General features: G+C 45.1%; 1 protein-coding gene across 5 annotated transcripts in view; it reads left to right on the forward strand.

The window, feature by feature from the left end:
- Nucleotides 1-10,419, forward strand: part of card14 (caspase recruitment domain family, member 14) — a 123,006-nt gene extending 112,587 nt beyond the window's left edge. For 4 of the 5 annotated variants that reach the window (XM_061880639.1, XM_061880641.1, XM_061880640.1 and 1 more), the window contains 2 exons: nucleotides 5,169-5,284; nucleotides 8,525-10,419. In XM_061880639.1, the coding sequence (XP_061736623.1) occupies nucleotides 5,169-5,284; nucleotides 8,525-8,732 (324 nt within the window). In that variant the 3' untranslated portion in view covers nucleotides 8,733-10,419. The remainder of the gene's footprint in view (nucleotides 1-5,168; nucleotides 5,285-8,524) is intronic. The other variant, XR_009803113.1, reaches the window with a different exon arrangement.
- The last annotated feature ends 11,939 nt before the right edge of the window (nucleotides 10,420-22,358 follow it).

Here is a 22,358-nt window from a genome sequence, read left to right on the forward strand (position 1 = left end):
GTCATGACCCAAAGCTCATGACCATAGGTGAGGATGGGAAACTAGATCGACCGGTAAATTGAGAGCTTCGCCTTCCGGCTCAGCTCCTTCTTCACCACAACGGATCCGTACAACGTCCGCATTACTGAAGACGCCGCACCGATCCGCCTGTCGATCTCACGAACAAGACTCCTAGGTACTTGAACTCCTCCACTTGGGGCAGGGTCTCTTCCCCAACCCGGAAATGGCATTCCACCCTTTTCCGGGCGAGAACCATGGAGTCGGACTTGGAGGTCCTGATTCTCATTTCGGTCGCTTCACACTCGGCTGCGAACCGATCCAGTGAGAGCTGAAGATCCCGGTCGGATGAAGCCATCAGGACCGCATCATCTGCAAAAAGCAGAGACCTAATCCTGCGGTCACCAAAGCGGAACCCCTCAACGCCTTGACTGCACCTAGAAATTCTGTTCATAACTTCGGGGACAAAGGACAGCCTTGGCGGAGTCCAACCCTCACTGGAAATGTGTTCGACTTACTGCCGGCAGTAAGTCGAGCGTCCGCTTTCTCTCCATACAAATCGCTAAGTTTGTAAGTCACATAATATATGCGGCTTGTACACACACATAAGTGAATGCAAGCATACCTGACCAACAGTCATACAGGTCACACTGAGGGTGGCCGTATAAACAACTTTAACACTGTTACAAATATGCGCCACACTGTGAACCCACACCAAACAAGTATGACAAAAACATTTTGGGAGAACATCCGCACCGTAACACAACAGAACAAATATCCAGAAACCCTTGCAGCACTAACTGCAATATACACCCCCCCTGCTAACACCAAACTCCACCCCCCAACCCCGCCCACCTCATTGTTACATTGTTATTTAATTTCCAAATTAATTAGCCTGTGGAAAAAGTTAATATTGATATTTACCTCAGAAAGCTGGAAATAGAAAAGAGGCATTACATTTTTTATTTACATTTTTTAAAATATAACATTGATGTTTTTACGTTTGTTTTCCGAAAGTTGATTTAGCACTATTAAGTTATATAAGCGTTGATTGTTCCTTATTCAGTGTTAAAGCAAACCAGTGTAGCAAAATAATTAATTAATGCACTTTCTCTTGCTACTTCAAGGCTCGAACGTTTGATTCATTCAATATTGTAATTGTATTTTCATATGTATTATTAACCTGTGGAAAAAAATATATATTTTGATTTTTACCTCAGAAGGCTGCAAATACAATTTTTTTATTTACATTTTAATTGATATGCCATTGATACGTTTTCATTATTATTATTATTATTATTATTATTATTATTATTATTTGACACTCAATTTTGCATGTCACTATCAAGTAATATAATCCTTGATTGTTTAATATTCAATGCAATACTTGTTTGGGCTCCTATGAAAAGGGTAATTTGTTTAACCTTGGCCCGCGGCTTTGTTCAGTTTTGTCATGTCTGGTCATGATTTTGTGTGACCGTGCTGCCCTGAGCATCCCCGATCTCGTTGGTTCTTGAAGCTAAGCAGTGTCTGGCCTGGTTAGTACTTGGGTGGGAGACTGCTTAGGAATACCAGGTGCTGTTCGACCTTTGGACTCTTTAAGTTCCTTTTTTTTCTCTCACTCTGTTTTGTCACCATGACGACCAATCAGTTCACCTGTCATGTCTCACACCTGCTTTCAATCACCACATCTCTATTTAAGCCTGTCATTTTATGTTGGTCGTCCTGGCGTCATTGTGTTTCTTTTCATGCTTTTGTCCATGCCAGTTTTTTCATGCCAAAGTCCTTGCTACTCTTGTCCAGCCATAGTAAGTGTTATTTGCATTGTGTTCATAGTTTGTTAAAATGTTAGTTTTGTCTCTTTTCCCAAGTTGTGCCTCCGCAGCGAGTGCTTTTTGTTTGTACCTTTTTTTAGTTATAATTTAATCATGTTTTTACCTGAACGCCATGTTTTGAGTAGTCTGTCTGCCTTCCTGGGAGAACGACCCCGCAGCAAGCTGCGACCCCCCCATCTTGACAAGTTTAACATTTTGGCCCAATCTGTATTTGAGTTTGACACCCCTGGTCTAGAGAGTCTGGAGAAATCACTCCACATAAGCGGCATGGCCGGAAACCAACATTGAATGACCGTGACCTTCGATCCCTCAGACGGCACTGTATCAAAAACCGACATCAATACGGACTTTGGGCAGGGCAGTCTAGTCTCTCTGGGTCGTCCTCAGACGAGCCTTCCATCGTTGCTTCCAGTCGTCCCGATTCTCCATACATTTGGCCAGTTCCTTGGTGCTCTGAGCTCCGGCATCCTTTTTGAGTATGTCCACGTATGTTAGTGTGGGACGTCCTCTTGACAGATGACCGTTGCTTCCAGTCGTCCCGATTCTCCATACATTTTGCCAATTCCTTAGTACTCTGAGCTGCGGCATCCTTCTTGAGTATGTCCACGTATGTTAGTATGGGACGTCCTCTTGACCAATGCCCAGGTGTTGGGTCCGACAGCACCAATTATCTGGCTGGCAGCTCCTGATGTGTTTGGCAGTGTCCTGCTAGTCTGATTCTCCTTACAGAAATCTTCTCGCTTGGTATTCCCTTGTAGAGGATTCTGTTGGTTACGTGCACACTCTTGTTGATGTTAAGCACTGCACGCAACATCCTGGTGTAGCAACCATCCAGAGACTTCTCCAGGGTTGGCTTCAGGATCCAGCATTCGCTGCCATAGTGGAGAACGGACACAACTCTCGCGTAGAAGAAGCTGAGTTTGATTTGGCGGGGGAGGTTGGAGTTCCATAAACTGGTCAGTTGAGGAGTTCCATAAACTGGTCAGTTGAGTTGACCCAGGCGCCCCGGTATTTAAAGTCCCCAATTTCTTTCAGCACAGTAGCTCCTGCTGCTATCAGAGGTTGATGTTCTGGTGGAACGTTGCAGGTCATGACATCAGTTTTCTTGGCCTTTAGCCTAAGGCCAACCTTGGCGCACCCTAGCTCTACCCTGTGTAGTAGTTCTTGTGCTTGTTCCACGTTGTTGGAGCGCAGACTGATGTGATTCGCACAGTCAAGGTCTGTCAGGACCACTGCCGGTTGTCGAGTCGACTTCCTTGGCGTCAGCGTGAAGCCAAGTTCCTGCTTTCGCCCATTGATTGCCTTCCTGAGCGCATGATCAAGCACCATGATAAAGAAGACGGGGGCTAGTATATCCCCTTGTAGAACTCCAGCCAGGATGTCAAACGCCTCGCTGTCACCACCCTGGCTCTTGTTTCTGCGTACATGGACTCTGTAATATCGCTAAAATTCGCTCCATTCTGTCCACTAAAGACGCTGAGATCATTATCCATGCGTTTGTTACGTCTCGTCTCGATTACTGTAACGTATTATTTTCGGGTCTCACCATGTCTAGCATTAAAAGATTACAGTTGGTACAAAATGCGGCTGCTAGACTTTTGACAAGAACAAGAAAGTTTGATCACATTACGCCTGTACTGGCTCACCTTCACTGGCTTCCTGTGCACTTAAGATGTGACTTTAAGGTTTTACTACTTACGTATAAAATACTACACGGTCTAGCTCCATCCTATCTTGCCGATTGCATTGTACCATATGTCCCGGCACGAAATCTGCGTTCAAAGGACTCCGGCTTATTAGTGATTCCCAAAGCCCAAAAAAAGTCTGCGGGCTATAGCGCGTTTTCAATTCGGGCTCCAGTACTCTGGAATGCCCTCCCGGTAACAGTTCGAGATGCCACCTCAGTAGAAGCATTTAAGTCTCACCTTAAAACTCATTTGTATACTCTACCCTTTAAATAAACTCCCTTTTTAGACCAGTGGATCTGCCGTTTCTTTTCTTTTTCTCCTATGTCCCACTCTCCCTTGTGGAGGGGGTCCGGTCCGATCCGGTGGCCATGTACTGCTCGCCTGTGTATCGGCTGGGGACATCTCTGCGCTGCTGATCCGCCTCCGCTTGGGATGTTTTCCTGCTGGCTCCACTGTGAACGGGACTCTCGCTGCTGTGTTGGATCCGCTTTGGACCGGACTCTCGCGACTGTGTTGGATCCATTATGGATTGAACTTTCACAGTATCATGTTAGACCCGCTCGACATCCATTGCTTTCGTCCTCTCCAAGGTTCTCATAGTCATCATTGTCACCGACGTCCCACTGGGTGTGAGTTTTCCTTGCCCTTATGTGGGCCTACCGAGGATGTCGTAGTGGTTTGTGCAGGCCTTTGAGACACTAGTGATTTAGGGCTATATAAGTAAACATTGATTGATTGATGATTGATATTGCTCGGAGTAGGTTCGGAGGAATACTGCATGCCTTCAAGACTTGTCCCCAAGTGTCAAATGCCTTTTTGAAGTCTATGAAGCATAGGACTGCAATCAGGTTGTCCTTTTTCGCCTCCTCAATCAATCTCCTAAGTGCCAAGATCTGGGCTGTAGTTGTTTGTCCTTTTTGAAAGGTCTTCTGATTTAGTACTTACCTATTTATAATCTAGTACCTGCACTCTTTTCTTCTTCTGTTGTTGATATATGGCTTTGCATTCTAGAGTTTTAACTTGCATTTACAGATGTAGCGACAAACTGTAGTTACTGACAGTGGTTTACTGAAGTGTTCCTGAGCCCATGTGGTGCTATCCTTTACACACTGATGTCGCTATTTGATGCAGTACCGCCTGAGGGACCTAAGGTCTTTAATATCATCGATTACATGCAGTGATTTCTCCAGATTCTCTGAACCTTTTGACGATATTACGGACCGTAGATGGCAACATCCCTATATTCCTTGCAATGGCTGGTTGAGAAATGTTGTTCTAAAACTGTTGGACAATTTGCTCAAGCATTTTTTGACAAAGTGGTGACCCTCGTCCCGTCCTTGTTTGTGAATGACTGAGCATTTCCTGGAAAGCTGCTTTTATACCCAATCATGACACCCACCTGTTCCCAATTAGCCCGTTCACCTGTGGGATGTTCCACATAAGTGTTTGATGAGCATTACTCAACTTTCTCTGTTTTTTTGCCACTTGTGCCAGCTTTTTGAAACATGTCGCAGGCATCAAATTCCAAATGAGCTAATATTTGCAAAAATAGAGGTACATGTATTTGATACTCGTTACTCTAAACTCTCACGTGATGTCACACGTTATTTTGAGATGACTGTATATTTTTTTCCTCCTCATCCTACAGGGTATTCACTGTGTACTCCCACTTGGTCTGGACTGTGTGCGTCGTCTGCACAGGGCTGAGATATTCCCCATCATAATCTTCTTTTGTCAGTCTACATGCAGCGCACGCAAACTCAGGTAAATGCTTCGTCTTAAACTAAAATTTGACACTGATGTACCAGGATGTGACAATTCAGGCAAATTCAAACTTCTCCATACAGTTACAGTCTAACCAGTGGGAACGAGCGCCTATTTTATTTGGTGCATGGTGAAATGATAAGTGTGACCAGTAGATGGCAGTCAAACATAGGAGATACGTGTAGACTGCTATATGATGGCAGTCACGCACAAGATATTTGTGTACCCTGCAATATGACTCAAGTAAACAACACCAACTTTTTTTATATGTCGCATTGAAAATATAGAACATTACGCATGGTGCTCAAAAATCCTTTATGATGTTTTAGTACGACTTTGGTAAGCTGTGAAGCCACACCGCTTGATGGATTGTACTGTGCTTCAACGTATGGTGTGTGTGTAAGGTACCTGTCATTATCCATGCAAAACCAATCAACCTTTCTTACGTCTGGTACCTGATGATGTGTATTTGGGATCTGCATAAGTCCTGAAAAATGTTGCACGTCTGCCTTTGTAGTCTGTGCGGACGCCGTAGTCGTTTATTTTTCTCTGTCAGGATCCGTGGTCCGGATTATGTTTTTGTCATGTTCTGTTAGTTTTGGACTCCCTTAGTTCCTTGTCAGTTACCATGGTTACTTATCATTTTCACCTGCCCTCTGATTAGTGTTCAGCACGTATACCTTGCTACCGAGCACTAATCAGAGAGCTAATTATTCACATTGCTCGCCAGACTCGGTCTGGCGTCATTATTTGCTTCATGCAACCTGCTACGGAAGTTGTTTATTTCGTGCCAAAGTTTCGTGAGTATTGAATGTCAATCGGGTGGCATAGCTCGGTTGGTAGAGTGGCCGTGCCAGCAACTTGAGAGTTGCAGGTTTGATTCCCGCTTGTGCCATCCTAATTACTGCCGTTGTGTCCTTGGGCAAGACACCTTACCCACCTGCTCCCAGTGCCACCCACACTGGTTTAAATGTAACTTAGATATTGGGTGTCAATATGTAAAGCGCTTAGAGTCACTTGAGAAAAGCGCTATATAAATATAATTCACTTCACTTCAATCAATCAATTAATATTTATTTATATAGTCCTAAATCACAAGTGTCTCAAAGGGCTGCACGGTTCAGCGCCCACATAAGGGCAAGGAAAAACTCACAACCCAGTGGGACGTCGATGACAATGACTATGAGAAATCTTGGAGAGGACCGCAAATGTTGGTACCCCATCCCCCCACCCCCTTCTAGGGGAGACCGTATGCAATGGACAAGTATTACTTGTCTCAAGTCCACGTTAAGGGCGAGCTTCTATGTTTCCTGCGCCAGGTTTTTGCTTCAGCTTCCGCGTGCTGTCTTTGCTTGTCTTGTGTTTTGCATGATTTATGGACAATAAATGATTCCTATCTTCACGCTTTCGTCCAGAGTTGTCCGTTCTGCATTCCTGGGAGAACGACCCCGCATAAAAATGCGACCCCGACGGGACACAATCTTCTTGTTATGGGACATTCAACCTCCGCTGTTGCCATTTCTAATACAGAGTAGTGTAAAAAAGCGCTAAAAAAATACCGGTGTAGTGACTTTAGATTATTCACCCGAGGAGCTTTACTCACGGGTACAAGCGGCCGAAATGAGTTTCCTCCGCCGTGTGGCGGGGCTCTCCCTTAGAGATAGGGTGAGAAGCTCTGCCATCCGGGAGGAACTCAAAGTAAAGCCGCTGCTCCTTCACATCGAGAGGAGCCAGATGAGGTGGTTCGGGCATCTGGTCAGGATGCCACCCGAACGCCTCCCTAGGGATGTGTTTAGGGCACGTCCAACTGGTAGGAGGCCACGGGGAAGACCCAGGACACGTTGGGAAGACTATGTCTCCCGGCTGGCCTGGGAACGCCTTGGGATCCCCCGGGAAGAGCTAGACGAAGTGGCTGGGGAAAGGGAAGTCTGGGTTTCCCTGCTTAGGCTGTTGCCCCCGCGACCCGACCTCGGATAAGCGGAAGATGATGGATGGATGGAGCTTTACTTATTAGAGAGTTCCGGTCAATAGTTTTTTGCATGGACCACATTTCCGGCGGTGTTGTTGCACTAGTGAGCCACGGATGAGGAGCCGCTGCTCCGTTATTGATTGAAGTAAAGTCTGAATGTCGTTAAAACAGTTTGCGCCATCTTTTGACACTTCTTCCACTCTCGTCCTTGCACGCTACACCGCTACAACAAAGATGGCGGGTAGAAGATGTTGTCGAAGGTGAGCCACGTAAATAAGACTGCCCACAAAGCGACTGTCAGAAAGCGGTTTGAAGACGATCTACTCAGTGGACTAGTGGTTGGATCGGTAGGTTGTGAGTTCAAACCCCGGCCGAAGTGAAGTGAAGTGAATTATATTTATATAGCGCTTTTCTCAAGTGACTCAAAGTGCTTTACAGAATGAAACCCAATATCTAAGTTACATTTAAAACCAGTGTGAGTGGCACTGGGAGCAGGTGGGTAGAGTGTCTTGCCCAAGGACACAACGGCAGTGACTACGATGGTGCAAGCTGGGATCGAACCTGCTACCCTCAAGTTGCTGGCACGGCCGCTCTGCCAACCGAGTCATACCAAAGACTAGGAAAATGGGACCCATTACCTCCCTGCTTAACACTCAGCATCAAGAGTTGGAATTGGGGGTTAAATCACCAAAAATGATACCCGGGCGCGGCCACCGCTGCTGCTCACTGTTCCCCTCACCTCCCAGGGGGTGATCAAGGGGATGGGTCAAATGCAGAGGGCAGATTTCACCAAATCTAGTGTGTTTGTGACGATCATTGGTACTTTAACTTGAACTTAAATCTAGAAACATCATCTATGCAATATTTTGACCAAAGAACTACCATCACGTTATGTAGAAAACAAGGAAGTGGTTTACATGTAGAAAAAAAAATACTATTGGTTGCCTTATATATATAAAAAAAGATTGAAAATAGACCATGCGCCTTATAATATAGCGTGGCCTATGGTTTGGAAAATAGGGTATTGTAGCTGTGTTTAAGATTATTAAACTACTTTAGGATGATATGTTAAAACACTAAAAAAGCACACATTTTATTTTTATTTGTAAAAAGCACAAAAGTCATAAGATTAATTTTTAAACAACAAAAATGTTTCCATTACTTTTCCAATGAATTACTCTTTTATTTTAACTAAATTCACCAAAGTAGGGATCAATTGAAGCTGTTAAATAAGATGATTTGATTTAATATCCAAACTTTTTTTACCCCAGGTTAAAGCTTCACCGGCACAGCCTGTCGGAGGAGCAGCTGCTGGTGTGTTCAAAGAGCGAAGAGCCGCTGTTGGACAAACTTCCGTGTTTGTATCACAAAGTGGCCCCTGACTTGTGGTGTGGCCAGAATTCACTGCTGACCAAGTTACGCAGTGTCATCTCGGTGGAGCAGAGGAAGATTGTTTGGGTGGAGCCTGACCTGTGGTAACAAGGATTTATTCAATCACACACCCCGTTTCAATATGAGCTGGGAAATTATGTTAGATGTAAATATAAACGGAATACAATGATTTGCAAATCCTTTTCAACCCATATTCGATTGAATGCACTACAAAGACAAGATATTTGATGTTCTAACTCATATATATATTTTTTTTAATTTCATGGCTGCAACACGTGCCAAAGTAGTTGGGAAAGGGCATGTTCACCACTGTGTTACATCACCTTACAACACTCAATAAACGTTTGGGAACTGAAGAAACTAATTGTTGAAACTTTGAAAGTGCAATTCGTTGCCATTCTTGTTTTATGTAGAACTTCAGTCGTTCAACAGTCCGGGGTCTCCGCTGTCGTATTTTACGCTTCATAATGCGCCAGACAGGGAGACAGGCGGGCCAGGAAAGAACCGGCACTCTTTATTTACGAAGTTACACCGTTGTAACACGTGCTGAATGTAGGCTTGGCATTGTCTTGCTGAAATAAGCAGGGGCGTCCATGAAAAAGACAGCGCTTAGATGGCAGCATATGTTGTTCCAAAACCTCTATGTACCTTTCAGCATTAATGGTGCCTTGACAGATGTGTAAGTTACCCATGTCTTGGGCACTAATGCATCCCCATACCATCACAGATGCTGGCTTTTGAACTTTGCGTCGATAACAATCTGGATGGTTCGCTTCCCCTTTGGTCCGGATGACACGATGTCGAATATTACTTAAAACAACTTGAAATGTGGACTTGTCAGACCACAAAACACTTTTCCACTTTGCATCAGTCCACCTTAGATGATCTGGGGCCCAGAGAAGCAGGCAGCGTTTCTGGATTTTGTTGATAAATGGCTTTCGCTTTTCATAGTAGAGCTTTAACTTGCACTTACAGATGTAGTGACGAACTGTATTTAGTGACAGTGGTTTTCTGAAGTGTTCCTGAGCCCATGTGGTGATATCCTTGAGAGATTGATGTCGGTTTTTGATACAGTGCCGTCTGGAGTCATTTCTCCAGATTCTTTTGATGATATTATAGACCTTTTGATGATATCATAGACCGTAGATGTTGAAAGCCCTAATTTTTTTTGCAATTTGCACTTTGAGAAACGTTGTTCTTAAACTGTTTGACTATTTGCTCACGCAGTTGTGGACAAAGGTGTGTACCTCGCCCCATCCTTTCTTGTGAAAGACTGAGCATTTTCATGGAAGCTGCTTTTATACCCAATCATGGCACCCACCTGTTCCCAATTAGCCTGCACACCTGTGGGATGTTCCAAATAAGCGTTTGATGAGCATTCCTCAACTTTATCAGTATATATTGCCACCTTTCCTAACTTCTTTGTCACGTGTTGCTGGCATCAAATTCTAAAGTTAATGATTATTTGCAAAAAAAAAAATGTTAATAAGTTTGAACATCAAATATGTTGTCTTTGTAGCATATTCAACTGAATATGGGTTGAAAATGATTGTATTACGTTTATATTTACATATAACACAATTTCCCAACTCATACGGAAACAGGGTTCGTATGTTTATGCCTACTATTCCCAATAGTTGTAAACACGAGTATGTATCTATGATACTTCAAAAAAGAACATTGTGAAATAGAAAACACAATGTGATGTGCTCACGGTATTTTGCTGACATCTGCACAATCTGACGAGATCCAATTAAAAAGAGTTTGTTTTGAATGATGCTGTCGGACAATGTATTTATATTTTAAAAATATGGGGATTGAATCTAATTGTGGGGCCTCAAGCACTGAGGCCATGGGGAGTATTTTTTGTGCCATTTCAATATGAAAGCCGAAAGAAAATAATGTCCTAAAATGACAACGTAAAATTAATATACTGTATTTTTCTGACTATAAGGCGCATTTATAATCCTTTCATTTTCTCAAAATCCGACAGTGCGCTTCATAATTCTGGTTGTGCTTACTGATCTAAAAAAAAATGTAATTGGTACATGGTGTAATGGTAAATGTGACCAGTAGATTCCTGTTCCACTCAGGATTGAATACAAAGTCTCCCTACTAACCTACAAATGACCAATTAATTGATTAACGTGGACCCCGACCTAAAGGCCTACTGAAACCCACTACTACCCACCACGCAGTCTGATAGTTTATATATCCATCCATCATCCATCATCTTCCGCTTATCCGAGGTCGGGTCGCGGGGGCAACAGCCTAAGCAGGGAAACCCAGACTTCCCTCTCCCCAGCCACTTCGTCTAGCTCTTCCCGGGGGATCCCGAGGCGTTCCCAGGCCAGCCGGGAGACATAGTCTTCCCAACGTGTCCTGGGTCTTCCCCGTGGCCTCCTACCGGTTGGACGTGCCCTAAACACCTCCCTAGGGAGGCGTTCGGGTGGCATCCTGACCAGATGCCCGAACCACCTCATCTGGCTCCTCTCGATGTGAAGGAGCAGCGGCTTTACTTTGAGTCCCTCCCGGATGGCAGAGCTTCTCACCCTATCTCTAAGGGAGAGCCCCGCCACACGGGTAAGATCACGGGTACAAGCGGCCGAAATGAGTTTCCTCCGCCGTGTGGCGGGGCTCTCCCTTAGTTTATATATCAATGATGAAATATTAACATTGCAACACATGCCAATACGACATTTATAGTTAACTAAATTGCAATTTTAAATTTTGCGCGGAAGTACCATGCTAAAACGTCGCGGTATGATGACGCATTGTAGAGGACATTTTGGTCTAGCACCGTTCACAGCTATAAGTCATCTCTTTTCATCGCATAATCCCACAGTATCATGGACTTCTGTGTTGCTGAATCTTTTGCAATTTGTTCAATTAATAATGGAGACGTCAAAGAAAAAAGATGTAGGTAGGAAGCGGTGTTTTGCGGCCGCCTTTAGCAACACAAACACAGCCGGCGTTTCCTTGTTTACATTCCCGAAAGATGACGGCGAAGCTTTACTATGGAACAGAGCTGTCAAGCAAACATGGTTCCCTACCAAATGTCAACCGGCAGGTTTTGATGGTAATAAGTCGGCTCTTACCGTATACATGAGCGGAGAGCTTGCGTCGTTCCTCCTGCACCTGTCAAAGAGCTGCGGACTCTCTTGCCTCCTCCCACTGGCCGCCCCCGACCGTCGGATGCTTCCAACGTGGAGGAAGCATCCGCTGCCTTAGCCTCTTCAAGAAACGTGGCTTCCCTCGGAGACACTGGCGGTCACCACACTCGTGGCCACACCCTTCCGACCTTCAGGTTGTACAGGTACGACCAAATAATATCACTAAAACACTAGTAAATCAAAAAGCAGATAAGGAATTTTCCAGAATTATCTTAGTAAATTTGTCTAATAACATCTGAATCGCTCTGCCGTCTATTTTTTTTTTTTTCTAATCCTTCACTCTCACTTTCCTCATCCACAAGTCTTTTATCCTTGCTCAATGATGAAATATTAACATTGCAACACATGCCAATACGGCCTTTTTAGTTAACTAAATTGCAATTTTAAATTTCCAGCGGAAGTATCCTGCTAAAACGTCGCGGTATGATGACGCGTGACGTCACGTATTGTAGAGGACATTTTGGTCCAGCACCGTTCACAGCTATAAGTCGTCTCTTTTCATCGCATAATTCCACAGTATCATGGACTTCTGTGTTGCTGAATCTTTTGCAATGTGCTCAATTAATAATGGAGACGTCAAAGAAGAAAAATGTAGGTAGGAAGTGGTGTATTGCGGCCGCCTTCAGCAACACAAACACAGCCGGTGTTCCTTGTCTACATTCCCGAAAGATGACGGCGAAGCTTTACTATGGAACGGAGCGGTCAAGCGAACATGGTTCCCTACCAAATGTCAACCGGCAGGTTTTGGTGGTAATAAGTCGGCTCTTACCGTAGACACGAGCGGAGAGCATGCGTCGTTCCTACTGCACCTGTCAAAGAGGCAGCTGCGGACTCCCTTGCCTCCTCCCATCGGCCGCCCCCGACCGTCGGATGCTTCCAACGTGGAGGAAGCATCGGCTGCCTTCGCCTCGTCGAGAAATGTGGCTTCCCTCAGAGACACTGGCGGTCACCACACTCCTGGCCACACCCCTTCAACCTTCAGGTTGTACAGGTACGACCATATAGTCTCACTAAAACACTAGTAACACAATAAGCAGATAAGGAATTTTCCAGAATTATCCTAGTAAATTTGTCTAATAACATCTTAATCGCTCTGCCGTCTAGTTTTTTTTCCCCTAATCCTTCACTCTCACTTTCCTCATACACAAATCTTTTATCCTCGCTCAATGATGAAATATTAACATTGCAACACATGCCAATACGACCTTTTTAGTTAACTAAATTGCAATTTTAAATTTCGCGCGGAAGTACCATGCTAAAACGTTGCGGTATGATGACGCATTGTAGAGGACATTTTGGTCTAGCACCGTTTACAGCTATAAGTCATCTCTTTTCATCGCATAATCCCACAGTATTATGGACTTCTGTGTTGCTAAATCTTTTGCAATTTGTTAAATTGATAATGGAGACGTCAAAGAAGAAAGATGTAGGTAGGAAGCGGTGTATTGCGGCCGCCTTCAGCAACACAAACACAGCCGGCGTTTCCTTGTTTGCATTCCCGAAGCTTTACTATGGAACAGAGCTGTCAAGCGAGCATGGTTCCCTACCAAATGTCAACCGGCAGGTTTTGGTGGTAATAAGTCGGCTCTTACCGAAGACATGAGCGGAGAGCTTGCGTCGTTCCTCCTGCACCTGTCAAAGAGGCAGCTGCGGACTCTTTAGCCTCCTCCCACCGGCCGCCCCCGACCGTCGGATGCTTCCACCGTGGAGGAAGCATCGGCTGCCTTCGCCTCGTCGAGGAATGTGGCTTCGCTCAGAGACACTGGCGGTCACCACACTCGTGGCCACACCCCTCCGACCTTCAGGTTGTACAGGTACGACCATATAATCTCACTAAAACACTAGTAAAACAATAAGCCGATAAGGAATTTTCCATAATTATCCTAGTAAATTTGTCTAATAACATCTGAATCGCTCTGCCGTCTAGTTTTTTTTTTTCTGTAGTCCTTCACTCTCACTTTCCTCATCCACAAATCTTTCATCCTCGCTCAAATTAATGGGGAAATCATCGCTTTCTCGCTCCGAATCGCTCTCGCTGCTGGTGGCCATGATTGTAAACAATGTTCAGCCTTGCCTGTACTTATGGCAAACTTTATCATCGATGTTCTCTACTAAATCCTTTCAGCAAAAATATGGCAATATCGCGAAATGATCAAGTATGACACACAGAATGGACCTGCTATCCCTGTTTAAATAAGAAAATCTCATTTCAGTTGGCCTTTAAACAAGTTGAAAAACATCAACCCACCAGTGCCTCCATGGAAATGCCCCCCTCTACCTCAAAGAAGTACTTACCCCGAAATCCTCCACACGACACCTCCGCTCCAAACACGCTAACCTCCTCCAACCTTCAAGGACAAAGCTACGAACTACGGGAGACCGGGCTTTCTGCTCCGCCGCTCTCAGTCTGGAGAACGCTCTCCCTGACCACCTGAGGGCGCCACAGACTGTGGATGATTTTAAAAAGGCTTAAAAACCCTTCTTTTTAAAAAAGCCATTTTAGAGATACATGTATACTAGTTATAGCTATTAGGCTGTTGTAGTTTTTGTTTCTTTTTAATATCTAATTATTATAATTATTATTATTGTTTATTACACTGTAGCACAGGGGCGTCACTAGACCTAATACTGTACTGGGGCACGCCTGGGGCACAAATAATTAATGTGAGCGTGCAAAGTGCGCAAGCAAAAACATTTTTAGCACTTAAAAAATACATAAATAGAGCTTTAAACTATGAAATCATATCAGATTATGTTGTATGGATCTTTGATTAACCACCTGAAATTAACTAATGCATTTGACCTACTTGTGCACTTTTTTACTCCAGACTTCTAAACTGCTACAGGTAAAAGCAAAAAGGAAGAGCAATGCATCTTTTTGAAATATATATTGTAGTAATCATCTGCAAATTTAACATCTACAAAAGTAAAACAAAAAATAGAGCCCCCCTACATCTCTGGGTTCTTTTATATTATTTAATTTCCATTTATGGCAATGTGGTTAATCCTATTTCAGATACACAAAACAATAAAGCCACAGTAGTAGAATAAATTAACAACTGTTGTGTGTCTGTTCAGGGAATCATTTTCTGAGAAGTAAACTGTAACGTCTCGTTTTCATTTTTGCAAAGTGGTCAATCACTCTGGACAGACATGGAAATATTACAGTAACTGTTATACAGTTGACCAGTGGTTCCCAACTGCTGGGTCGTGACATACAAGTGGATTGTGTGTCATTTTCAGTGAGTCACAGTCAGATGTGTGCAAGAAAAAAAAAAGTTTAGGGAGAAAAAATCAAATTGTGGCAACAAAACCAGATATTTTTAGCCATTTTTCTAGTGACTATTAGTGAGTATTTTGGCAAAAGGCAAACCAACTAACAAGTTGGAGGAGGTCTCAGGACAGACATGGAAATATATTTTTTTTAAATCTAAATGGGGCAACAAAACCCGATATTTTCAGCCATCTTTCTGAAAACAAATACAGAATCGTTTCTATATTTTCTGGAAACAAAACCAGATGCCTTAGCTGTAGCCATTTTTCTGGTGAAAAAACAAGATTATTTTAGTCAAAGTTACACCGATTAACAAGACAAGTCTACTGTGCTATTTTTGTGTGAAATAAACTCGAATGATTTAAAAATTTGGCTCACGACTTGATATGGAAAACTATTTTTCTTCCTGAAGATAAACCATTTGAGAAGCACACAACTCACACATGCTTACTCCAAATCATCATTGATGCAGAACCAGCAGACAATAACCAACATGATGTTTCATGTTCATTGGAAATCCCCCGACAGCTCGTACAGCAAATGAATATGTTTGTCTTGATACAAGGAATAACGTTAGCTAACTTAGCATCAACTTAAGACAATGATGTTGCCTAGCTAGCTAGGACTTCACTTACATCTCTCATTCCTGCTGCTTCTTCACTGCTGCGTGCGAATAACTTTCTGATATCCATCTAAGAGTTACAGTTTGAGTCAAATCAAAATGAAAATAATATAATTAACAAATTGTTGTTGGCTAACGTTACCTACCTCAGCAGTGATTCGCATCCCCACTCTCTCTCTCTCTCTCTCTCTCAACGGAAGTCTCCACACGTGAATTAATTACCATATTAATTAGCCATGTGCTCATTGTTACGTGGAGTGAATACAGTAGCAATCAATTACCATACTAAGTAGTATGTGCGCTGTTGTCTATGTTATGTAGACTTAAAACTCTGAAGCGGTTTTTTTTGTTGGTGAAATTTTTACTGGGGCACTGCAGATCAACACTGGGGCACGTGCCCCAGTGAAATCGGTCTGGCGACGCCCTTGGTCTCACCTTCCTTTTATTTCAAAAATCCTCGAAAAAATTGTTGCATAGCAGCTAAATGAACACTTAGCGTCTAATAATCTATGTGAAACCTTTCAATCCAGTTTCAGAGCAAATCACTCTACGGAGACAGACCTTGCAATAATGACTAATGATCGATGGATTCTGATGCGTCATCTATGTTGCTGTTCCTCGATCTTAGCGCTGCTTTCGATACCGTCGATCATAATACTTTATTAGAGCATATCAAAACACGAATTGGTATGTCAGACTTAGCCCTGTCTTGGTTTAACTCTTATTTTACTGACAGGATGCAGTGTGTCTCCCATAACAATGTGACCTCGGACTACATTAAGGTAACGTGTGGAGTTCCCCAGGGTTCGGTTTTTGGCCCTGCACTCTTCAGCATATACATGCTGCCGCTAGGTGACATCATACGCAAATACGGTGTTAGCTTTCACTGTTATGCTGATGACACCCAACTCTACATGCCCCTAAAGCTGACCAACACGCCGGATTGTAGTCAGCTGGAGGCATGTCTTAATGAAATTAAACAATGGATGTCCGGTAATTGTTTGCAACTCAACGCCAAAAAAACGGAAATACTGATTATCCTCTCTGAGCTGCCACCTTATCGTGGTAGAGGAGTTTGCGTGTCTCAATGATCCTAGGAGCTATGTTGTCCGGGGGCTTTATGCCCCCTGGTAGGGTCTCCCAAGGCAAACAGGTTCTAGGTGAGGGATCAGACAAAGAGCAGCTCGAAGACCTCTATGAAGAAGACAAAACATGGACCCAGATTTCCCTTGCCCGGACGCGGGTCACCTGGGCCGCCTTCTGGAGCCAGGCCCGGAGGTGGGGCACGATGGCGAGCGCCTGGTGGCCGGGCCTGTTCCCATGGGGTCCGGCCGGGCACAGCCCGAAGAGGCAACGTGGGTCACCCCTCCAATGGGTTTACCACCTATAGCAGGGGCCATAGAGGTCGGGTGCAATGTGAGCTGGGCGGCAGCCAAAGGCAGGGCACTTGGCGGTCCGATCCTCGGCTACAGAAGCTAGCTCTTGGGACGTGGAACGTCACCTCACTGGGGGGGAAAGAGCCTGAGCTAGCGCGCGAAGTGGAGAAGTTCCGGCTGGATATAGTCGGACTCACTTCGACGCACAGGTGCTGGACATTGAGTCCGAGTGGAGCATGTTCCGCACCTCTATTGTCGAGGCGGCTGATCGGAGCTGTGTCCGCAAGGTAGTTGGTGCCTGTCGAGGTGGAAATCCTAAAACCCTTTGGTGGACACCAGCGGTGAGGGATGCCGTCAAGCTGAAGAAGGAGTCCTATCGGGTCCTTTTGGCTCATAGGACTCCGGAGGCAGTGGTCAGGTACCGACAGGCCAAGCGGTGTGCGGCTTCAGCAGTCGCTGAGGCAAAAACTCGGAAGTTCGGGGAAGCCATGGAAAACGACTTCCGGACGGCTTCGAAGCGATTCTGGACCACCGTCCGCCGCCTCAGGAAGGGGAAGCAGTGCACTATCAACACCGTGTATGGTGCGGATGGTGTTCTGCTGACCTCAACTGCGGATGTTGTGGATAGGTGGAAGGAATACTTCGAAGACCTCCTCAATCCCACCAACACGTCTTCCTATGAGGAAGCAGTGCCTGGGGAATCTGTGGTGGACTCTCTTATTTCTGGGGCTGAGGTCGCTGAGGTAGTTAAAAAGCTCCTCGGTGGCAAGGCCCCGGGGGTGGACGAGATCCGCCCAGAGTTCCTTAAGGCTCTGGATGCTGTGGGGCTGTCTTGGTTGACAAGATTCTGCAGCATCGCGTGGACATCAGGGGCGGTACCTCTGGATTGGCAGACCGGGGTGGTGGTTCCTCTCTTTAAGAAGGGGGACCGGAGGGTGTGTTCCAGCTATCGTGGGATCACACTCCTCAGCCTTCCCGGTAAGGTTTATTTAGGTGTACTGGAGAGGAGGCTACGCCGGATAGTCGAACCTCGGATTCAGGAGGAACAGTGTGGTTTTCGTCCTGGTCGTGGAACTGTGGACCAGCTCTATACTCTCCGCAGGGTTCTTGAGGGTGCATGGGAGTTTGCCCAAACAGTCTACATGTGCTTTGTGGACTTGGAGAAGGCATTCGACCGTGTCCCTTGGGAAGTCCTGTGGGGAGTGCTCAGAGAGTATGGGGTATCGGACTGTCTTATTGTGGCGGTCCGCTCCCTGTACGATCAGTGCCAGAGCTTGGTCCGCATTGCCGGCAGTAAGTCGAACACATTTCCAGTGAGAGTTGGACTCCGCCAAGGCTGTCCTTTGTCACCGATTCTGTTCATAACTTTTATGGACAGAATTTTTAGGCGAAGTCAAGGCGTTGAGTGGTTCCGGTTTGGTGACCGCAGGATTAGGTCTCTGCTTTTTGCAGATGATGTGGTCCTGATGGCTTCATCTGACCGGGATCTTCAGCTCTCGCTGGATCGGTTCGCAGCCGAGTGTGAAGCGACCGGAATGAGAATCAGCACCTCCAAGTCCGAGTCCATGGTTCTCGCCCGGAAAAGGGTGGAATGCCATCTCTGGGTTGGGGAGGAGACACTGCCCCAAGTGGAGGAGTTCAAGTACCTAGGAGTCTTGTTCACGAGTGAGGGAAGAGTGGATCGTGAGATCGACAGGCGGATCGGTGCGGCGTCTTCAGTAATGCGGACGTTGTACCGATCCGTTGTGGTGAAGAAGGAGCTGAGCCGGAAGGCAAAGCTCTCAATTTACCGGTCGATCTACGTTCCCATCCTCACCTATGGTCATGAGCTTTGGGTCATGACCGAAAGGATAAGATCACGGGTACAAGCGGCCGAAATGAGTTTCCTCCGCCGTGTGGCGGGGCTCTCCCTTAGAGATAGGGTGAGAAGCTCTGCCATCCGGGAGGAACTCAAAGTAAACTCGCTGCTCCTTCACATCGAGAGGAGCCAGATGAGGTGGTTCGGGCATCTGGTCAGGATGCCACCCGAACGCCTCCCTAGGGAGGTGTTAGGGCACGTCCAACCGGTAGGAGGCCACGGGGAAGACCCAGGACACGTTGGGAAGACTATGTCTCCCGGCTGGCCTGGGAACGCCTCGGGATCCCCCGGGAAGAGCTAGACGAAGTGGCTGGGGAAGGGAAGTCTTGGTTTCCCTGCTTAGGTTGTTGCCCCCGCGACCCGACCTCGGATAAGCGGAAGAAGATGGATGGATGATTATCGGTCCTGCTAGACACCGACCTCTATTTAATAATACAACTTTAACATTTGACAACCAAACAATTAAACAAAGCAACTTGGTAAAAAATCTGGGTATTATCTTCCACCCAACTCTCTCCTTTGAATCACACATTAAAAGCCTTACCAAAACGGCCTTCTTTCATCTCCGTAATATCGCAAAAATTCGCTCCATTTTGTCCACAAAAGACGCTGAGATCATTATCCATGCGTTTGTTACGTCTCGCCTCGACTACTGTAACGTATTATTTTCGGGTCTCCCCATGTCTGGCATCAAAAGATTACAGTTGGTACAAAAAGCGGCTGCTAGACTTTTGACAAGAACAAGAAAGTTTGATCACATTACGCCTGTACTGGCTCACCTGCACTGGCTTCCGGTGCACTTAAGATGTGACTTTAAGGTTTTACTACTTACGTATAAAATACTAAACGGTCTAGCTCCATCCTATCTTGCCGATTGTATTGTACCATATGTCCCGGCAAGAAATCTGCGTTCAAAGGACTCCAGCTTATTAGTGATTCCCAGCGCCCAAAAAAAGTCTGCGGGCTATAGAGCGTTTTACGTTCGGGCTCCAGTACTCTGGAATGCCCTCCCGGTAACAGTTCGAGATGCCACCTCAGTAGAAGCATTTAAGTCTCACCTTAAAGCTCATTTGTATTCTCTAGCCTTCAAATAGACTCCCTTTTTCGACCAGTTGATCTGCCGTTTCTTTTCTTTTTCTCCTATGTCCCACTCTCCCTTGTGGAGGGGGTCCGGTCCGATGTCCATGGATGAAGTTCTGGCTATACAGTGTCGGGACCCAGGATGGACCACTCGTCTAGAGTCGGGACCCAGGATGGACCGCTCGCCTGTGTATCTGCTTGAGACATCTCTGCACTGTTGATCCGCTTCCGCTTGGGATGGTTTCCTGCTGGCTCCGCTGTGGACGGGACTCTCGCTGCTGTGTTGGATCCGCTTTGGACTGGACTCTCGCGGCTGTGTTGGATCCACTATGGATTGAACTTTTCACAGTATTATGTTAGACACGCTCGACATCCATTGCTTTCGGTCCCCTGGGGGGGCGGGGGGTGGGGGGGGGGGGGTTGCCCACATATGCGGTCCTCTTCAAGGTTCTCATAGTCATCATTGTCACCGACGTCCCACTGGGTGTGAGTTTTCCTTGCCCTTATGTGGGCCTACCGAGGATGTCTTAGTGGTTTGTGTTGTGGTTTGTGCAGCCCTTTGAGACACTAGTGATTTAGGGCTATATAAATGAACATTGATTGATTTTTTTGATTGATTGATACCTGGTCCCTAGCTTTGGAGTCTGGCTGGAATGACCAGGCCCTTCTCACTGCTTTCCAGAATAGGCTTTTTCGGGTCATTGGAAGGGAGATTGCTCTGAGGAATGAGCAGCTCCCCCAAGACGAAGCTATTACAGCAGCTATCAACAGACTCCACATTTTCTAAAATGTTATACTCAAGGTTTTCATAAACTACAAGCCATAATGATCAAAATTTCATCAAAAGAAGGCTTTAAATATCTTGTGTTGCATATTATGTAGATAATAAGTTTGAACTTGTAAATGTCAACAACCCATTTTAATAATTTGAGTGTCACCAATATGTTTTCTAGGGAACGGATGTCAAACATGCGGCCCAACATCCCCTGCGGCCCGCCGGATCCTGAACAGGTTTCTATCCGACCCATGATATGAGTTTGTTAAGTGTAAAATGTGTTACGTCTGTTCGGCATCGTGGTGCCGGGTTCGATTCCATCGAGGATGCGTCGAAATAGAACACAGCAAAGGTAAGGTTTAACTATTTATTTGAATAACAAAAGGTGCTAGAAAACAAAAATACTGGAGCTAAGGAAAGGAAAACAAAAGATGCTAGCATGAAAGCTAGGATAAACAAATAGTAAACTAAACTGGCACATAGGCACACAAAGGGGAAAACAAAACATTTAGCATGAGAGCTAAGAATAAATAAAATTGCGCAGCGTGAGAGCTCGCGAGAATACTACAGGAATTGCATGTAAGCAAAAGTGCAAAGCAGACGTACCGTTGTGTGAAAACAAACTAGAGTCCCAGGCAGAAGAATGAAAAGAGGAAGGCTTATAAAGGGAAGGTGATTAACAGAGAACAGGTGTGCAGGAACCTGGAGTAACAGCTGAAACTAATAAGTAACCATGGTGATGGACTAAACGGGAAATAAACGGATCAAACGGAGAAAAAGAACAAAGATGGAAAAATAAACAATAATATGTGAAGATCCGAGTCACGGATCGCAACACAATGAGCTGCATTATTAAATTAAAAAACTGCAGTTCTAAATATGTCCACTGGATGTCGCAATAGCATTTATGTTAGGCAAACCAATAGTTTTTACAGAGGAGAGCAAGTATAGCAACTAAGAGGTACACGTTTAAAGGCCTATTGAAATTAAATTTTCCTATTTAAACGGGGATAACAGGCTCATTCTGTGTCATACTTGATCATTTTGCGATATTGTCATATTTTTGCTGAAAGGATTTAGTAGAGAACATCGACGATAAAGTTCGCAACTTTTGGTCGCTAATAAAAAAAGCCTTGCCTTTGTCACTGGTTGTAGGGCTCCTCACATCCTCACATTGGAGCCACCAGCAGTAAGAGCAATTTGAACCGAGAAAGCGACAATTTCCCCATTAATTTGAGCGAGGATGAAAGATTTGTGGATTAGGATATTGATAGTGAAGGACTAGAAAAAAAATGAGAGCAATTCAGATGTTTTTAGACACATTTACTAGGATAATTCTGGAAAATCCCTTATCTGCTATTGTGTTGCTAGTGTTTTAGTGAGATTAAATAGTACCTGAAGTCGGAGGGGTGTGGCCACGGGTGTCTTGACGCCAGAGTCTCTGAGGGAAGTCACGCAGCTCTGCTGATCTCCGGTAATAAGTGACTTAATACCACAATTTTCTCACCAAAAACTGCCGGTAGACATGTAATCAGGATCCATGTTCGCATGACCG

Source organism: Nerophis ophidion, linkage group LG20 (assembly GCF_033978795.1).
Source record: "Nerophis ophidion isolate RoL-2023_Sa linkage group LG20, RoL_Noph_v1.0, whole genome shotgun sequence".
Lineage (NCBI taxonomy): Eukaryota > Metazoa > Chordata > Actinopteri > Syngnathiformes > Syngnathidae > Nerophis > Nerophis ophidion.